Here is a 20,537-nt window from a genome sequence, read left to right as displayed (position 1 = left end):
CCGTGGCATGTGGGGACAGCTGGGCTCCTGGTTCAGCTAGCAAGCAGTGGGGATGTGTGTGTGTGAGGTGGCAAGTGCCATGGAAGCCCAGAAGGGTGCCACAGCTGCTCGGACGAACTCTGCCTGGGCTGTGTGGTTGGCAGGGATGACACTGCCAGCTTTGCTCTCCGCATCTGGCTAAATTCTCCCACCAACCCACGCATGAGACACCACGAGTATCCCCGTTTTTCAAATGCAGCTGTCAAGACCCTGAGACATGAAATGACTTTCTCCATGTCAAGCCAAGTACAGCAAGGAGCAAACGCAGACTTGCCTGAACTCCAAGTACAAGCCCCGGCTGTGCTGCGCGCACTGTTCCTCTCGCTGAAGGCTTGAGGCCTCCCCCGTCTTGGCTGTCTCCCATGGACAACCTCAAGGCGAAGAGGTTGATGGGTAAAGACGCTGCACACAAGCAATGGCCTGCTCCTAAGTCCTTGGAAGTCCTCTGTACACTGAGTGAGATGGTGCTGCAAGTGAACAACCTGCCACTTACACTCACTGAGTACAACTCACTTCCCTGAACGGCAGGTTCCTTGGTGTGGCTAAGCTTGGCCACCCCAGGGTCCCCAGCCAGGGCGTGCCCAGCCTCATTAACTCTTGGACCTTCATTTTATGGTCAGGTCCACTAAGAACAGGGCGCTTATGATGGGACCCAGATGGGCAGGTGCAGGAGGGCATGGCCTCCCCACCTTGCCCTGCGTACCGGCACGGCTGCGTGAGGGTGACACAGCCCAGTTCCCCTGTTTGCTCCCCACTGTTGGCACTCCCTCTGTTTTGAGCCCACCAGGGAGGAGCCGTGTGCAGGGCTCAGATGCCTCCCACCCTAGCTCTGTGCATGGGTTCTGATCCAGGACCCCAGGCCCTTCCCACAGTGAGTTTAGCAGGGTCCACAGGCCTAGCTGATGTCCCCTGAGACCCGCCTGCTCTGCATCCTGTTGCATACACTTCTCATTTCACACATGTCTCACTGCAGGTGTTTGCCTGGACACTGCCCGGCCCAGGAACAAACGAGCTCTTCTACAGGGGCTCACTTCCTCCCTCCGTCCCCCTGCCCAAGGTGCCCAGGTAAGATGCCCTGGAGGTGGCTGCTCTCCTGTGAGACGACCTGACTCTCAGCCAACTCTCCCACCCTCCAAAAGATGCAATTGTGCCAGCAAAATATCCTCTGGAATGGGGTTTTCTAAGCAGCACACCCGCAGGGTGGGGCTAAGAGGATTGCCCCACCCAACCCTTCTCTATCTGCCCCTTGGGCTGTTTGGGCCCTGTGCCCACGTGGGAACCTGGGTGATAATTAGAGTCACCTAGCAGGCCACAAACCGTGTGGATGGTGGGGCCCATCCTGCAGCGCCCACACTAACATATCATCCACGGACTCCCAGAACCCCTTTGGCTCCCAAACCTCTTGGGTCTCCTTGCTGCCCAGCTGTGGTCAGCAACCAGCACTAGCTGTGCTGACTCTGCTGGCAGCCACCCTTCTTCAACCAGGGCAGGCTCAGTCAGCAAGACCAAGCCAGGATGCTACAGGAGTTTCCCACAATTCCGTGCAACATCTGACTGCGAAAGTGCTGGGAAGCACTTTGTAGAGCTGACACTGCTCCACTCCACAACAACCCCAGCGCCCTTGCTAGCCATTGTTCACCCTAGGCACTCACTCGAGCTGCATCTGGTCCTGCCTGCTGCGCTCAGCCTGGGCTGCACTGCACCATCTATGCAAGCTGGGAGCACTGAGTGGGGATTCCGGGTGGGCCAGGAAGGCAGACCCTGCTGTGATTGGTTGATCCCCACATAGACTCTGACCAGGAAGATAAATGCTGGGAGTCCACACAGGGGGCTGGGCGCTGGCAGCCCAGGAGTGATGGATGCTTCCAGGCGGCCCCGAGGCCGGCCACCAGTAACCACACCTCATTACTCACTGGCCACGGGGGGCCTGCCTGCACATTCCACGTCCATGACTCACTCACCGCCAGGGTGTTTCCTGCTGTCGCTCACACGTCAGACGGCCCCTGGGAGGACCCCGGCCCCAGCGGGTGCCAGCCATGGGGCACCGCCAGGCAGGGCGGTGACATCCCATCGCTGACAAGGAGGTGAAGTACAACACAGAACTACACCGGGGACAGCAGAAACAGAGATGAAGTGCCTGGGACAAATGCCAAGTGAACAGCAAGCAGCAGAGGGTCCTGCTGAGTGAGTCCGGGACCCCTCAGGAGCAGAGGGCGACGCCTCACCCATCATTAGGGAGAGAGAGGGTGGTGTGGGGACCCTGGGTGGCCCCAGAGGTCAGAGTGAGGGGAGGTACAGCCCCCTCTGAGGTTAGTAGTAGGACTTGGGGAGGGAGCTACCCCAGCCCCCAGGGAGGCAAGGGCCAGGGCAGGCACACAGGTCAGCCATTGCCAGAGACGCTGTGCGCAACAGAGAGCGAGGCAGCCATGGCTGGGTACCAGTGGCCATGACAAGGGGCCTTGGGACATGTACCTGGCAGACATCACCCCTTCACCGGAGGAAGGCTGGAAATGTGTCCGAGAGTCAGAGGAAGAGGATGGTACAGCAGTGGCCCTAGCTCTGCACACACCCACAGGATGGGAGGCAGAGGCAGAGCCTTTCTCAGCTATCCCTGTACGCCTGGGAAAGGTCTCCTCCCCACTCCGCACCAGGGGTATGCAGGGTCTCCCAGGACCTGCTTCCATGGGAAAGGCAGGCACGTGGTGCCTCTGCAACCAGTGCCTAACCCACGCAGTGGTGCCTCTGCAACCAGTGCCTAACCCACGCGGTGTCTCTGCAACCAGTGGCTAACCCATGTGGTGTCTCTACAACCAGTGGCTAACCCACGCGGTGTCTCTGCAACCAGTGACTAACCCACGCGGTGTCTCTGCAACCAGTGACTAACCCACGCGGTGTCTCTGCAACCAGTGACTAACCCACGCAGTGGTGCCTCTGCAACCAGTGGCTAACCCACGCAGTGGTGCCTCTGCAACCAGTGGCTAACCCACGCAGTGGTGCCTCTGCAACCAGTGACTAACCCACGCAGTGGTGCCTCTGCAACCAGTGGCTAACCCACGCAGTGGTGCCTCTGCAACCAGTGACTAACCCACGCGGTACCTCTGCAACCAGTGGCTAACCCACGCGGTGTCTCTGAAACCAGTGGATAACCCACGTGGTGCCTCTGCAACCAGTGGCTAACCCACGCGGTGTCTCTGCAACCAGTGGCTAACCCACGCGGTGTCTCTGCAACCAGTGGCTAACCTCAGCGTGCAGGCTCTCGCCGTGAGGAGCGGCAGCACTTTGCCATCCACTCCCTCCCGTTGGGAGGTAGAGAAGTATCCTGGACCCCAGTCACCCTGGGTATCCTGGGTCAGGCCCGGGCTCGAGCTCCTGGATGCCACTCCTGAGATCACAGCCTGGACTACAAACCTGGAGCCCCTCCTGGGGAAGGTTTGAGGCCAAAGGGGCCGCCTGGTGTCAGACAATCTCAAAAAACAGCCCATCCAACAGAGCCCATGTCAGAGTCAGCAGGGAGGAAGAGGCCCAGCCTGTGCAGGGGAGCCGAGGAGGCCACAATCACCGACCCACACCAGTCCATTTGCCGCCCACCTTGTCCCATCCACTTCATTTCCTGGTCTCAAAGTGGCAGTGCCCTTTCCCCCCGGGGATTCCTGGCTCACAGCCTGCTCTGACCACACCACACAGTGACTAACAAGTCCAGGAGTTCCAGGGCATCTGCTTGTAAGAGCCACGAGGTCTATGTGCATGCTTGGTCCCCTAGGGCCTGTCCCCCTGGGGCCCCGGCCATCCTCAGGTGGAGAGAAGGGCTCCCAGTGCCTCCACCCGGCAGGCTACACCTGCCCTAGGCTCTGGAGGTTTGCAGGATCCCTCCTCCCATGGTGTGCCCCCAGAGCAATTTCTCCCTATGTTGGCCCCCATTGTGCATCAACTTTACCTGGCTGGTCACAGCTCACAAGAAACAACCAAGTCCGGACCACTTGGGAGAGTTTACACCATGGGCACCGCATGGAGCCGACTGGCGCGTGATGGATTCTGAACGCGGGGATCACATGTGAAATGCGTCTCGGGCTGTGGTGCCACGAGGCAGCTGGGGGTTGTTGGTGTTCCCTTCAGGATGCTGCGCACGGAGCTCAAAGTGTCGTCGAGCGCGGCCTGGAATACAACCCAGGCTTACACGGTGAGAAACGCCCCAGCAGGCAGCTTCCATGCACCCTTCCAGCAATGCACAGCCCAGGCCCTTTCCCGTGAAAAACCTAAAAGCAAGATCAGCACAGTCCCGGCAAGCCCAGGGCGCTTTCAGGAGGTCCCGGATGGGGACAAGCCGCGTCTGCCGCGCGCCCCTGGACGTGTTGCCGGGCCAACGCACAATGGGAGTCACCCAAGCAGACATAATGCCAGGGCGTGAGGACTTTGCCTGGGCCTTTTCTTCTGAGAATCGTTCCAGGGAAGATCCAGACCCATCTAGGAAGTGCTTTTAATCAGTTTAGTTCCGGAAATAACTATGGAAATTTTTCTAATTTTTCCATTCTGCCACTTCTGTGCATTATATGGCTGAGACGGCCCCACTTTCATCCCGTCAGCTGGCGCTGGGGCGGGGGCGTCGGGGAGGTTGATGTATGCAAAGGACATGATTGGCAGGATGACTTGAGCGCATAAGCATATGAAAAGCCAGCAAAAAGGAAGCTTCTGAAAATCAGAAAAAAATGCAGAGCCCTGCACGGTTCCTTGCCCTCTGAGCAGATAACCACTTCCTCTCTGTGCAGGGCCCCGGCTGGGGTTGTCTACCTTGGAGCTTGAGACACTCCTCTTCCGCAAGCTGAGACCCAGGTCACGTGTGCTGTGTCCCACAGCAGCAGACAGTCCAATGGACCTTGTGCACCTGCAAGGCCCAGGTCTCAGCCAAGCAGCACGTCCACCAGTACTGGGTGCCGTGAGAAGCAATTATGCAAAACAAAAGCTCGGTGAGCTTTGCAGACATTTGCATGGGCTCTTGCAGGGTTCAAAGCGCGTCACTCACGCCATGACTCATTCCTTCCCCCCTGATCTCAGCAAGCTCTCCACGAAGCTGGACAGTGAGGTTGTGAAGACTCGCAGAGGAAGTAGTGCTAACATCATTCACCAATGCGAAGAGGGGACTGGCACCGCCCCACACATGGCCCCACCCAGTCCTGGCTCTTGGCTGTCCACGACCCGTGTTCTTCCTGATCTTGGAAGCATTACATGGAAATGAAAAGCTCCCGAGTGCACCTGGACAGCTGCTGTCCTCTGAGCCACTGCTCCGTGTGCCCCAGCACCACCACGGCAGGTGCTTCATGGCGACTGTGTGATGTGAGGGTGGCGGCAGCCCCGTGAGTCAATGCCTTCTCCATCAGACTTCACAAGAAGAAACTGAAGTGGAGCAAAGCAAAAATCCTGACCCATTCCCTCAAAGATGACCTGTTCCCCCAGGCTTCTTGGCCCCCTGGGCTCAGCTCTTCCTACAACAGCAGAGGCCCAGCACTGCTACCAAGTGGCCTCCGACTCTGTGACGCAAGCCCTCACAGGACCACAGCATGCCAAAGCATGTTTCCATGTTTGTGTGTCAGTAACACAGACGGTAGCAAGTCCAGGGATGTGCGTGTGTGTACAAGAGCCAGTCCGTCCCCACAGGAGCGTGAAGCAGGACCAGGCCTCCCTGCCGTCCTAAGAGCAGACAGACCACTGCCTGTCTCCACCACGCACCTGTCCATACCTGCGATTGAATTTCCTATCATTCCTCAGCAAACCCGCATCACTGCACTGCAAGTATCACCGGTGTCAACGCAGGGCTCCTCCCGGGCACACATGGTCGGGCCGTCCCCTCCCCACAGAGCCCGTGGGGCAGTGCCAACAACACGAGGCCCACATGGACGGGCCGTCCCCTCCCCACAGAGCCCGAGGGGCAGTGCCAACAACACGAGGCCCACATGGACGGGCCGTCCCCTCCCCACAGAGCCCGAGGGGCAGTGCCAACAACACGAGGCCCACATGGACGGGCCATCCCCTCCCCACAGAACCCGAGGGGCAGTGCCAACAACACGAGGGACATCTTGCAACAACTTCCTGAGACTCCCAGACCTTGAAGAACTAAACTCTCAGTGATGCTAAGGATTGGGTGGAAAATGGAATTAAAAGGTACACTTTTTAATGTGAAAAATCAATCATTTATTTCTTTTTTTATTTTAAAAATATTTTTTCCATTACTACTATCGTATTATTATCATTTTACGTACACTTCCGTAGGCGCTGGGAGTTCCCTTATCCCTCCCCATACACACTGAGCTCCCTACATTACAACAGCACAGCTCCTCACACACAGTCATAAGCCCATCACCGCGGGCGTGGACAATGGCAGACAGCCCAATGCCCCGTTGACAAGGTGCGTCCAACAGTCGCACTGGGAGTCCATGCGCGATCCTGAGTAGAGATGCACGCTGCACTATATCCTCACATCTGAACATGACAGTCTCCGTTACAGTTACTATACATCCCCTCAAATGAAAAGCCACAAAACAAAATCAACAAAAGGAAGGGGAAAAAGAAACTAACAACACCATGAAGTTAAGTAACATGCTACTGAATGCTTAATGTGTCGCTGAAGGAATGAAAAAGAAAATCAAGAACCTTCTTGAAGAAAATGATGCTACTGTATGACCTACGAGTCACTGAAGAATTCAATGAGAAAAAAGTGTTTTGAAGAGATGAAGCTAAAAACAGCAGCAAAATCCATGAGCTGTAGTTTCCACTGGTCTTTGTTGGTGAGATATGTCTCCTGTAGGCAACAATTAGATGGGTTTTGTTTTTAATCCAGTCTACTAATCTATGATGTTTGATTGAGCTTAAGCAATTTACATTCAGAGTTAAATATACATGGGTGGTAATTGATCCTGTCATTTAGCAATGGGTTGTTCATTGATTTAGTCTTGGATTGTCATTTTACTGGGATGTTCTTCCCGTTTGCCTTTGGTTTTGGTGGGTGCTATTCCTTTTCTCTGTCAAGAGAACATCTTTAAGTATAATTTGTAGGGCAGGCTTGGAGGAGGCGTATTCTTTTAACTTTTCTTTACTGTGGAAGAATTTTATTTCATTTTCAAAGGCAAAAGAAAGCTTTGCTGGATATGTTATCCTGGGCCAACAGTTTTTTGCTTTTAGAATCTGGAATATGTCACTCCATTCTCTTCTGGTCTGTAGAGTTTCCTGTGAGAGGTCTCCTGTGAGTTTAATTGGCATTCCTTTATATGTCAGTTGGTTTTTTTCATGTGCACATTTAAGGATCTTTTGCTTATGTTCGATTGAAGAGAGCTTGATTATCACGTGTCGTGGTGAAGATCACTTTTGATAAACCCCGCTGGGAGTTCTGTGCTCTTCCTGGATGTTGTTTTCCAACAGGTGAACCAGGCCCAGCCCAGGCACAGCACCAGGTGGCACAGGTGCCCTAAGCAACAGCTGCACTGCTGCACCCAGTGCCTGCCCCATGAGGATGCCACGACTTCCATAACCCACAAGCCACACAGGTTTTCTTCATAACTTACATTTTCCACGACCTTTTTGAAGACCCCCACAGTTGCACAGATTTCAGAATCTTTTGCCCCAGAACAAAGTTTCATTCCATTTGAAGTTCCCTTGTTCCTCCACACAGCGGCTCCCATGGGACTCAGCAGAGAAGCGCAGGGCTTCCAGGAGGAACTATGGGAACTGCCCCTCTCTCTTTTGTCATCACACCTGGTGTGTGTCCACAGTTCCCCTTGTTCCCCTGAGCCCGAGATGCCCACGCTTAGCTCGGATGGCAAGCCTCCAGGCAGTGACAGTCAGCTGCCATTTTCCTGAGAGCCCAAAGCCCTGGCCACCGCGGTCCCCTGTCCACGGAGCCCAGCTGCAGTGGTCCCCTGTCCACAGAGCCCAGCTGCAGCGGTCCCCTGTCCACAGAGCCCAGCTGCAGTGGTCCCCTGTCCGCAGAGTCCAGCTGCAGTGGTCCCCTGTCCACGGAGTCCAGCTGCAGTGGTCCCCTGTCCGCAGAGCCCAGCTGCTGCGGTCCCCTGTCCACAGAGCCCAGCTGCAGTGGTCCCCTGTCCACGGAGCCCAGCTGCAGTGGTCCCCTGTCTGCAGAGTCCAGCTGCAGTGGCTTAGTGGTCTCTCTCCCTGCAGACCTGGACATACTTGTGCTCAGTATCTCATCCCTAGGGGCTCCTGCAAGACCAAGGTCAAGCCAGTCACACCCCTCCATGCCCAGAGGCTCTTACAGAGCGCATTCCGTAGCCTGTTTTTCCTTCCTCACTTGCAGGGAACTCTGAGACTCACCCACAAGGGCTGCCCTTGGCTTTGGCTGACTTTGCACCTGAATGAGAAGCCAGAGGGGGAAGGGAGGAAAGCTTACCGCCTCCATGCAGAAAGCTTACCCCCTCCATGCAGCGAGGCAGGTGGGGACCAGGAGGGCAGTCTCTGCGGTGTAAAAGTTGCTTTGTACCCAGTGCAGGGCTTCAGGTGTCCTTCCTGGGTGTCAGCGACAACTGCCGTGGCCTGCTGGGGAGCTAGGTCACTTTCGCCACCTGAGAAGGCTGTGGATGGAGAGGACAGCAAAGGAATGACCGCCAAGGGATGAGTCTGCCCAACTCCTCTCCACCCGTCAAGCAGAGTCTAGAACCACAGAATAGAATCATGTTCCCAGGGTTCGCTGACGCCCTGCCCTCCCTGGTCTCTCTGCAGCCCCCCACCCTGCAGACCTGTGACTTGTTACCTCAGGAAATCAGAAACCCAAGTCAAGGCTCTCAGTGCAGGTGAGCAAGCCTTCCGGCCCCAAGCTTCCCCAGAAGGGGATTTCTAGAAGGAACAGAGAAAGCTGACTCACAGGGGCTTCCCCCAAGGGCCCACAGAACCTGCTCCCTGGAGGCCGTGAACCTGGATCCCTCACAGCAGCCTGGGGCCCAAGCACTCCTCCTGGGTCAGGAGAGACAGAAAGCCCCCCAGCTCACAAGCCCCCCAGGCTGTGGGATGGAGATGGTTCAGCCTGCCACACAGAGGAAGCAGCTGTGGGGCTGGAGCAGCCCCCAACCCTGGGGGTACAAAGGAGACCTGCTTGTGCAGCAAGCTGGCTGACAGATCAGACATCAGTGGGGTCAGCTGGCCATCAAGTCCCCTGCTAGCACCGCCAGCACTGCCTGCACCAGCACCATGCCCTGGAAATTCCAGGGAAAAGGCAGCAACTGAACTGAAACAGCCATGTCAACAACCCCACCACTGAGCTGTGCATGCTCCCAGGCCTGCCCCTCCACACACACACACACACACACACACACACACACCCCACCTGGAAGTCACTGCTTCTGTCTGAACTCGGATCCACCAGAAGGCTAACTGCGGGGTCCGTTCTCACCAGCAGGAGACACATGGGGTGTCACCATGCCCTGCTCTCCTCCGAGTGTTCTTGCTTGGCATCTCTGCTCGTGGCTGTGCTGTCAACCCCTCGCAGACACAGCTACCGTGCAGCCAGAGCCCTGCCGGGAGCCAGGCAAGGTGCAAGGACACCTGCGGGTGCTCATGGGAATCCAGAGGGTACGCCACGTGGGTCGTGACATCTGCTTCAGAGCGCTGGGCTTTGAAACCCTTTGCAGGAGGCTGGCTGGGCCCCTGGGGACACCAGGATTCCCCCAGGTGAGCGTGGGGACCAGTCCACCTGATGGAGTAGCAGTCCCTCAACTCAGACAAAACTAAGAAGTCCACCTGGCACTCCTTCATATTGGCAAGCAGAGCATGGGGCAGCTTGGTGTCACTCCAGGTGGAGGTGGTCAGACTGGCACCAGGGGCCGGCCCTCGCCCGGGCTCCTGCCCGTGGGATCCCCAGTCCTAGCTGTTGTTCCGGACAGAGCCAGGCACTCTGGGGGTGCCCGTCCAAGCTCCCAGGATTGGCTTGACTTTTTTTGGAAATGCACAGATCAGGGATCCCTCCCAATGCGTCTGACCTCGAGAGGTAACCGCATGGTGTCTTCCAAATGCAAAGCACTGGCTAGAAGGCTGCAAAGAGGGGGGCCGAGACCGCCAGCCGGGAAGGGACACACAGTGGCACCGGGCACCCAGGCCCTGCTCTGCCCAGCCCCTTGCTGTGCCCTACCAACCATCCCTTCTGCCCAAGCACACCACCGTCCGGCCCTTCAGAAGGGGAACGCTCAGTGTGCTCAAATGTCATCTGGCCCGAGGTACTCCTCGGGTCCACCGCCATGGCAGTTTGGTTCTTTTCCTTATCCAATACACCCAGCTGAGCTGTGCAAGCCATGGCATGCCTGCACTGCCATCCCCCATGCCATCCAAATGCCCAACAGGCTCGTGAGGCTAAAACACAGGCAGGTGCATCTTTAGGAAACAAAAATTTTTATTAAAAAAAAAATAACTTACAAATCCAGAGCGCTCCCTGTTCCGTGACGTACAGATCTGCAGCCAGGAACAGTTGTTTAAAACATTAACTTTACGATGCTGGTTACAACCACTGCCCTACACAGCAGTTTTTGTTCCACTTCCTGTGCTAGTGCACACACACCGACACACACACATGGATATAAAAATGGTCAATAAAACATTTCAGCCAGGACTGGCATATATTTATATATTCATATATATATATACACACACATATAAACTTTCAGATCAGCTAACGATTAATGTCGTCCTTAGCACTGAAGCCAAGCTAGCCTTTCAACTACCACACTTTAGATACGTCAGTCTGATTTCTCCTGTACAATATTTAAAATATATTTTAAGTTCCCAAATACACTTATGATAAGGTACACCAATAGTGAGAAAATACAGTCTGAAAACTTAAATACAAATCAACATAAAAAATTTTCAAGGAACACATCACATTTTACTGTACAGATACGCCCGGGCCGGCCAGTCCTGGAGCTGACTTAGCTCGCACCTGCTCTGGAGCTGCCAGAATGTATAGCCTGCAGCTTGGACACACCGTGACACCTGCTCCCCTCTTGGGCCCCTCAAACAGCCAGAGCAAAGCCGTTCCACCTCCCTCATAGGAACCCACGCAGCCTAACCCCCGTGGGGCCATGAGCCCACAGTCCTCACACGCCAGCTGAGCCATCACTTGGCGCCCTGTTCCAGCACCGAGTACTCGGCTTCTGACACTCTGGAGGCGTCGATGAGCTTGGTGAGCCCCGTCTTGGCTGAGTACTTGAAGATGAAAGCCTTCATCAGCTCGTAGCGGTAGTTGCGGCTGATGAAGCTGTAGAGCACGGGGTTCACACAGCAGTGCACCAGGGACAGGCACTGCGTCACGTGCAGCGCCGTGAAGAGCGCGTTCTCCAGGTGGCAGGTGAAAGGGATGTAGTGCAGGATGGAGAAGATGTCCAGGAGCACCACCACGTGATAGGGCAGCCAGCACACCAGGAAGACCACCACGTAGGAGAAGATAATCTTGCGGCTGCTGTGTTTCTCGGGGTCGCCAGACGCCGCCAGGGCCCGGGCCAGCAGGAAGTAGAAGACGGCGATGATGGAGAAGGGGACGACAAAGCCCAGGACGACGGAGACCAGTTCCATGCCGATCAGCCACTCCTTGACGCTGTGCTCGGGGTAGAAGGAGCGGCAGTAGGTCTCGTTGTTGGAGGCGGACGTGACGGTCTTCAGGTAGTAGGTGTCGGGCAGCGACACGCAGAAGGCCAACAGCCACACCAGGACACAGACAACGCGCCGCACCAGCCTCTTCCTGGCACTGGACGTGCTGCTGAAGTAGGTGACGGACAGGTAGCGGTCCACGCTCATGCATGTGAGGAAGAAGATGCTGCCAAACAGATTGATGGAGAAGATGAGATGCGTGACCTTGCACGTGAGCTCGCCCATAGGCCACTGATTGTGCTGCACCAGGCTGACCACCCAGACGGGGATGGTAAGGACCACCCACAGGTCAGCGATGGCCAGGTTCAGCAGGTAGCAGTGCGTGTCGTAGCCGGTGGTCTTGGCCTGGATGTTCACCCAGACCACCACGGAGTTGGCCACCGTGCCGATGACGAAGATGAAGATGTAGACCAGGGCGAGCGTGTAGAGCAGGACGCTCTTGTTGGGCAGGCCAGTGCACTGCACCGTGTCCACTGCGATGCAGTCGCTGCTGTTGCAGGGCCACACCGCGTCAGAGAAGTTCCCTGGCTCCACGTAGTCAAAGAGGTGCATATCCATGGTGGGAGAGGAGTGGGTGGACCGCCTGCAGGGAGACAGCAGAGACGGAGAAGTGTCAAGGCAAAATGTGTTTCTCGTGGCCTTTCAGGCTCAGCCGCTTTACTTTAGCCCTGTGCAGTCTTTGCAAAAGGAGAAAACAACAGCCGTAATGGGACCCAGCAACACAGACGAAGATACAGCTAGATCTGAACAATCAGCCCCGCCCAGTACTCCAGAGAGAAAGTGTTACTCCTGGTATCCTCTCAGGGCAGCCATCCCCAGACCCTGCTGCTACTGCCTACGACTGGAAATTAACAAGGTGCCCAGGCCAGAGAAAGCTTAGGCAGAGTGCCTGCACACGCAGGGGTCATGGGTGCTGCCACCCCACCCCCTCCCCTCCAAGAACAGCAGCCGTGCCTGCTTGCCACACCTGCTCCAGTGCAGGTGTCTGCCTTTGTCATCTTCAGGAACGCACTGGACATCCTCTTCCAGGCCTGCATTTCAAAGGTGACTCTGCCCTGGGTCATGGGCACGCGGAACTCACTGGCAGCCTATCTGTACCCCATGTCTGCAGGCTCCAGCTTTGGTTTTTGATGGCGGGAACCCACAGCTGCCTCAGCTCTGTGCTCCTGTCCCTTTATTTGTACAAGTGCTGCAAGAATCACAGGGCCAAGACCCCAGGCACAAGGTCCCTCTCCACCTGCTGCCCTTCTGGAGGGCTGATCCGCCGTGAGGCCAGGGCCCCCGTGAACTGTCAGCCTGTGACATTCTACGAGGTACCTCTGTGTCTACAAGTGGAGCTAGCGACAGCTGCCAGGAGCCATCTTCTATAGCACACCTGTCCCTTGAGCCCCAGGCCACAGACCTGGGCTGCATGAGAGGGATAAATGAAAGCCCTCCAACCAGGGAAGGGAGTCCCAATAGTCCTGTGCCAGGACGTCCTGGGGCAGAGACCAGCGCTTGTGGCAGCCCTGAGCGTGTGGGAAGTCACCGCCAGGCCAGCCCTGGCCCACAGGGTGGACCTCCTGTGCTTTCAGTGTTTAAACCAAATCTGGTTAGGGGGCCAGGACAGCAGTGCCCCAGCAGACACCTAACACAGCAACAGCAAAAGCTCAGCAAGACTCCAGCTCTGGGCAGAAGGCACCTGTGGCTTCCCCAGCCAGGGACAACAGAGCTTCTCAGCGCGCAAAACACAAACCTCAGCTTACTTCTTTTTCTGCCTTGGAGACTGGGCAGTCACAGATACCCCATGGGGGCCCCTGGGCTCACGCAGAACTGGAGAGCCCCTGGGCTTCTCCCCCAGGGTGCCAGCCTCCCCAAGACGTGGTTGCCTCCCGAGATGGCCACCCTGCCTACGTTGACCACCCTCTGTGGCAGGACCCACTCGCCTCGCAGAGCACCCTCCTGGCGGACACCTGCCCTGCACCCCTTGCCGTCACGCGTGAGCCTGGCAAGGCAGCTGTGGGGTTGAGCAGCAGCCTGGCTGGGAAACATAAACTCGGGGCTTTGGGCATACCTGATTCTGTTCCCATAAGAACCTGTGCCCAGTGGGGCTGCCAAGGGCACCTAGGAAGAACTGGGAGCTTCTCTGACCGGCCGGGCCGCCTGTCTACCAGGGCTGACCAGACCTGGTGTGGACCCCACTATTCGTGCCTGACTCAGAGGGAGGAAGCAAGGGCAGCTCCATGCCCTCTCCTCTACGTCCCTAAAATGAATGCACCTGCAGCACACAGCCTCCAGACATAGTGTGTCACCCAACTGCTGCCTTACCGGACCCCAGGCCCTAGAGTGGAGAGGGTGGGCCACAGCCCCAGAGCCCAGCCCTGGGGACCAGCCCTGGGGACCAGATGGAAGCTCGCTGGACACCTGCTCAGCCCCTCCCCTGGGCCAGGAAGAAGGGAGAACTCCATAGCTCTGCTAGCCCCAGCCAGCATCCTGAGCCCATGCAAGGTGACCCTCCAGGGTTCAGCCGCGGCCTGCGACTGACTGCATCCTTGGACTGCCCTGGACAGGACCACACAACAGGGAGACACCTACTGCTCATGCCTCCTGAAAAATGCATCCTTCCTGAGCCCTCCACAACTTCTCCCAGATGCCCCTAAGCACCAGCCCCAGGGACTCAGAGCCCTGCATTGGGAAGGAATTTAGCCCTATGGTCTCTGTCCCGCCCCCAGGCAAGGCATGTCTGATCACCAATGCTCTCAGAGGAATTGTGTTTCTGAGCTAAGCATCGCTGCCCTGGCTCCTCTGCTTGCTTCCGAGGTAGCACGGGGACATGGCCCACAAGCCATGGTTACTACTGCCCAAGGGCAGAGCAGAGCACTCACCACCAATCACCCATCACTGATCAGTAATCAATAGCCAATAGGCCCAGGGAGGGGGCCAGCCCCTGCTCAGTCAGGCCAGGAGGTGGAGCCAGACTGCACACCCTCCCTAGCCCCGCCCCCCCAGGGTCTGAACAAATCTGTCATCCCCTGCCCCCAACACTCTCCACAAAACACACTCACAATGTGGCAACAGCCAATGTGAGGAAGGGAAGCCAAGAGGAAGGAGATGGGGCTGACCTGCAGCAGTCACGGCTCCCACAGATTCCAGCAAGGAGCAGAGATGACAATGAGAATGCCTCCCATCCAATAGAGCCGCGTGTCACTCTGACGTTCGTGCTGGCACTCTGGAGGCCAACCAGGGCTATCTCCAGCACACAGAAGGCTACGTGGTACAGTCACCCCTCACTCTAAGTGGGCACCACTATGCCCCACCATGGACGGGGGCTGAGGGGACACCCAGGCTGCCCAGCCACCTGCAGTAGCAACTCTCCAGCCTGGGTGACCCGCTCAGGTCTCCACAGGTGACACAAACGCCCAATGAGGCACACTCTCAACTGCCTGCTCAAGGCCAGAGACTAAGCTTTCAGCAAAGACTGCGAGTCGGGGGGCAAGGGTCCGCCCCGCACAGGGCACCAGCTGGCCGCCTTCCTTATCTGTCCCCCACACCGCTGTGCACAGGTCTGCCAAGGCCGCAGGGTGTGCTGGGGGCGCCAACCCCGGCATCTCAGGAACCCTGCACTGTCCCATTGGACCGGCCACCCTCTGCTGGACAGGGTTCCCAAGCCACATGTGGGTGTCCGTCACACCTGCCTCTCCGCGGGCCCAGGGTCTGCGCAGGCCCACCCCGAGCTGCGAGGCGCCCACATAACAGATTCCAGCTGTCAGCATAAGGGGCTCGGGCTCCACGCCTGTTCCAGCTCTGTGACTTCACACGTTCACACATTTCCCTTCTTGAAGCCGTCACGTCTCCCGGCGTGCACACAGATGTTGCCTGAAGCAACGCGTCTTTGCCAGCAGAAACCAGAGCCCACGGCCATGCGGTCAGGAGAGGCCTGGTTTCCTAAGGCAAGCGGAACACGGCACAGACACCTTTGCAGCGTCCTCGGGAGCCTACACTCGGCAGCATCCGGGATGCCCCCAGCCCCCCACGCGCACCTGGCTGGGAGCCCAGGGCAGAGAGATTCCTGACACCTCCAGCTGTGCATCCAGGTCCTGGGCTGGGTGGGAATTTGGGCACCTGGCCGCGTCTGACACCAGCCAGGCCAGGAGGGACTCTGATGTACCCCAGCCTCCGCAGCAAAGAGGGCCGCCTCCTCTCAGGACCATGCAAGGTTTGCACAGGTTTTGAAGGGAGGGGCCACAGAGATGCACACATCCACACATCCGAGGAGGAAAAACAGGCCTGTGTGCACCTGCATCTGAAAGCATCTCAGTCAAGGCCATGGCAGGGATCTCCAGGCTACACAAAGCCTTGGGTCGGGAGAGTGGGCCGAGGGAACAAAGGACGGCTGCAGTTTTACACTCAGCCTCTGTATGATTGCAGAATGACCTAGAGGCTCCCAGCCAGCAGGCAGGGTTCAAGTCCGCCTTCCCTGCAGCCCAGAGAGGCGGCTGAGAGCCAAAAGCCGTCAAGGTCAGCTTCCAGGCCTCTCTCCCAACACCATCATATCTCACTCAGCCCTGTCTGTGGGGACTCCTTTGTCATCATCCAGGTCCTACACCTGTTCAGGGGCAGGCAGGGAGTGTCCCCGTGGCCACCAACGGACACAGCCTCTGTCCACAGCCACGAAGGCGAGCCGGTGCAGTACTCACAGCCCTGATAGTCAGGCACTCCTGGTGCTTCCAGTGGAGGCCCGTGTCTTTCGCCGAGGCTCCTGGATGATGGCCGACTGCACTGACTCAGTTGCCTGAGCTCACCCAGCCAGCTGGGGCGAAGCCAGGGTGAGTCTCCAAGTTGAAAGTCAATGTGAGCTGCAGGCTTGGCCTGCAGCAACCAAAACTTCCTCCCAGAGGCTGCCAGGCGTCCACCACCTGGCCGGCGTCCTCCAAAGCTGCCTCTAACTTGCCATCTCTTCTGCCTTCTCCCTGGTCCTGTGGCACTCTGGCTCTGCACCCGTCTGCCTCACCTCCTTCCACTCTGCCTGCTCAGCTCAGGCCAGGGTTGGGCTCAGAAGGAGGTGGGGTCTGGGTGTGTCCATGCAGGAGCCACACCCACACTGTGGCTTTGGGGCAGAACAGCTCTGCGGCTGGCGGGGGCTCTGGAAGCTGGGGGTGGGGCAGGTGCTGTCACAACAGCAGTGCAGATAAGATAATGGGACAAGGCCCAGGGGGCCCCTGACACAGTGCCAAGCCATGGAACTCTCTGCCCTCCAGGGCCCTCTGTGTTGGGGTCACCGCCTTGCTGGCAATCTGCACCCTGTACCTCAACTTTGCACCCTAATCTCCAGCATGGATGTCCAGACAAGCCCTGCACCCTAAGGCAAGTCCTTCCTTAGCTGCTCCCTCTCCATCCTCCCAGGGGCCGAGGTCAGAGCAGGTGCCAGCGCAGAGCTGTTTCTGACTTCTGCAGAGACTTTATCGACTGCCAAGGCTGGCACTGTGGTCCCTTCTCCTTGGCTGGTTCCAGCTTACAGACAGTGTCCAGTTGTGACCAGTAGACTCCGCATGGACTCTAAAGAACCACTGGGCCATGGCACATCGCCGGGGCGAGTTTGCACTTTGCTGGAAACCGACCAACCAAGCAGGAGGAGAAACCAAGCAAGGTTCCGGCCTGGGCAGTGGTGTGGCCACTCCCAGGATGGCAGCAGAATGAGCAGTGTCCCCTTGTGCCAGGCCAAAAAGGTCCCTTAGTAGCCACCAACAGTCTCCTACAAAAGGAACAGCTCTGAATTACTTGAGCACTAGTAAATAAAATAAAGAACGGGGTGGGGCACCCCAGAGGCCCAGAGCCCTAGGCACACTTGGCACTCACACCTGTGACAGTCTTGTCCACTTATGAGTACAGAGAAGGGAAACAAAGCAAGTCCCCCATCCAGGAGCCCTGCAGGGTGGGCACATCCAGCGTCCTGCCTGGCCTGGGTGCTGTTGGCATCAGCCAGAATTCCCACCCAGCCCAGGAACTGGGCGTACAGCTGGAGGTGTCAACGGGCCTGGGGGGATCTCCACCCTGGGCGGACATTATAGACACACCTGTCACCGTGGAAACAGCAGCCGCAGATGCTGACAGACTCTCCCGGTTTGCCCACAGCTGGCTGTGTATCCACCCCAGGCCGGCAGCAGCCCAAGGCAGCCTGGGGGTAGTCCTCAGCCCCTTGCATGCCTGTACACAGCCCTGTGGGCATTCAGGCCCACCTGTGGCTCTGGAAAGCACCCTGCCCTCAATCCCATCAGTAATCAAGCAGCATGTGCTGGGGAGCCAGCACCTTCTGCATTCTCTGCAGAAACCCCCAGGCCAGCCCTGGGAATCAGGGGCCCCAGCCCCTCCTAATACATCTAGCTAACATGTCTGCTGGATTTTAGTTAGTCCAAAATACATACCCCGCAGGTATCTGTTGCTTTTCTCTTCTGGATTTCAGAAGTCTCTCACACAACACAAACCTGATTGTTTTTCCCCTAAATTCTGCCTGTACACTCGCAGCCCAGTCAGAAGGCATTGTCATACAACACCTGTGCCTAGGGTTCCAGTGAGACTCCTGTGTTGGCTGCTTTAAAAGAACCGCTGCCTCGGGCCCTAAATTCCATTGATTTTCCTACAACAGGGACAACACAGAGAGGAAGCTGGAGCTGAGGAACCTTGGAGACCTTTCTCCTGGTTAGCAGAGGGGCAGTTCCTCCTGGGTTTAAGTAGCTGCAACCCACCTTGCCTCCCCAAATTCACTGGAAAACAGGGGCCCTGGGCCGGCCGCAGCCACACAAAAAGCCACTGTTCCCGATTAAGTAGGGTTTTTGTTTTTTGTTGTGTTTTTTTTTTTCTTCCCTGCTCAGAAAGCCTGCACTTGGCCCAGCCCCGGGACCTGATTGGAAGTCCTCAAGCCTTCCTCTACTCTCTGAGGGGAACAACCTCACCTCCCAGCCTGCTCTGCTCAGCCCCAGACGCCACCTTGCAACTTCGTAAAGCCATGATTGCAATAGGCATACCCGGCGGACCGCCAAAGGCAGCCACTCCTGCACTGCCCGGGCTGCCCGGGCTGCCCGCTCCCCTGCAGCTCCCTCCAGCCTGCTGTGTGAACACCAAGTGTTTATAGCACAAAGTGGGGGAAAACAGAGCAAACTGTTTCTTGCAGAGTAGCTGCTCCCAAGCGCAGCTCTGCTCCGAGCAAGCCTTTGCCTCTGCAGAAAGCTCATATTCGGATGAAAGGAGAGAGAGGTCGTTTATCCATTTAGGATCTATAGAAACCTCGCAGCCGCCACTTTCCTTTCTAAGCATGCCTATTTGATCTCCACATTTCCCCGGAATAAATACAGGGACACAAAGGCAGCATCTGTGTTCAGAAAGGAAAAAAAAAAAAACACGTTACCACATTGAGAGTTTGCAGGCAGAGGCTGGGGGGCTGGGGCTGGGGGTGTCGCTGTCCCAAATACCTTCAAAGGACTCGGAATCATTTCAGGGGGCTCTGTCCCTCTTTGGAAAGACGCATCAACCCTGTTGTGATCCAATGAATAGAAAGAAAAGGAGGAAAGACAAGAGAGGGGAGAGAGAGGGAGAGACGGCCAGTCTGACTTTTATAACTTCTCATTGTCCTGCAAGTTACAAGTCTTGGCTAACAACCCGTGGCAGATCACACTCGGAGTCCTTGCTCTCAGTCACCCGAGCCCCCACGCATGTCACAGACTCCCACCATACGCAGGCTTCACCTAGTGGGGATGGAAATTATACAATCCTAGACTTCTGTGGGCACCCTTTCCTTTTTTCTTTTCCAACTGAAGCTGGGCTTAACACGTTCCCGGGAAGACGATAAATACTTGAATTAGATTAGCCGGGACTCAATAGAGAGTCTTAAGCACTCACATTTATAGCTTCCGGGCTTACGGGAGTTGGTAATCCCCCTGAACCCCCGCTCTCTTCTCCGCAGACTCTTCCACAAGGTCCACCTTCAGGAGTTAGGCTACCTCCCCATCCACCCCAAAGGAAGCCGGGCAACCGTAGTGCCACGTTAACCCCGTACCAACTCCGGGCAGGCAGAGGCGACACTCGGAGTCTTCGCAAAGTTCCTTTGCTCTCTGGAGCTCAGACACCCGCTACCCACAAAGAACCACCAGAATCTGAAATCCGACCGATGCACAGGGAGACCTCCATGCCACGAGAGACTAGAACGTCGCTGCGCCTGGCTCGGCTCTCAGCAGGGCACACGCCCGCCCCCACGCCGCCCTGGAGGGGCAGACATGGTTCCCAGGCAGGCAGGCAACATGCAGCCAACTCCGGGCTGATCTCACTGCAGGCGTGCGGCTGTTCAGGCCAGCATCCCCGCCACTGCAAAGAAAGCCCAGGGAAAAGTCCACGGGGAGCTGCCCTGCCCGCCGCCCCTCGTGCGCTATCGGGGAGGCCGGTTTCCTTACCTCGGGGAGCTGGCTGGGCTCCGGCCGCCTTCCTGGTGGAGCGGTGCTGTGCGCTCGCTCGGGGTTAAGCGGTGTGCACTCACTGAGCTCAGCTGCCTGCAAACTGGCGTTTTATACACTGTGGACAGGCGCCTCTAGGTGGCAGCTCCGAGACTCTGCTGCTCTCCCTCCGCCCCTGCACCTCCCCCTTCTCTCTCTCTCTCTCTCTCTCTCTCTCTCTCTCTCTCTCTCTCTCTCTCTCTCACACACACACACACACACACACACACATCCCCTTCCCTCTCCAGTAAACCTCTCCTAGTCTGCTGCTTCCTGCACAACCGCACACCTGGGAAACCCCAGCCCCCTTCCTTCATTTGCAAACTCTAATGGAGCCACAACACCCCAACAGGCCCCTTTGGGAGGAGGGGAGAAAGGGATGGGAAGTCAGCGGGGAAAAGAAAAAGA

At 57.1% G+C, this 20,537-nt stretch overlaps 1 protein-coding gene across 1 annotated transcript; it reads right to left on the bottom strand.

Moving 5' to 3' along the window:
- Positions 1 to 10,408: 10,408 nt before the first annotated feature.
- ACKR3 (atypical chemokine receptor 3) lies at positions 10,409 to 20,120 on the bottom strand. The gene is made up of 2 exons (XM_040972352.1): positions 20,091 to 20,120; positions 10,409 to 12,253 (listed from the first exon to the last, which is right to left on the bottom strand). The coding sequence occupies exon 2, from the start codon at positions 12,226 to 12,228 to the stop codon at positions 11,140 to 11,142; it is 1,089 nt and encodes a 362-aa protein (XP_040828286.1). The 5' UTR covers positions 12,229 to 12,253; positions 20,091 to 20,120; the 3' UTR covers positions 10,409 to 11,139.
- Between the last annotated feature and the right edge of the window lie 417 nt (positions 20,121 to 20,537).

This window comes from Ochotona curzoniae, unplaced genomic scaffold (genome assembly GCF_017591425.1).
Source record: "Ochotona curzoniae isolate NIBS_2020 unplaced genomic scaffold, NIBS_Ocur_1.0 contig_2294, whole genome shotgun sequence".
NCBI classification, from domain to species: Eukaryota; Metazoa; Chordata; class Mammalia; order Lagomorpha; family Ochotonidae; genus Ochotona; species Ochotona curzoniae.
Note: the sequence above shows the minus strand (reverse complement) of the source record. Positions and strands in the feature narration are given on the sequence as shown.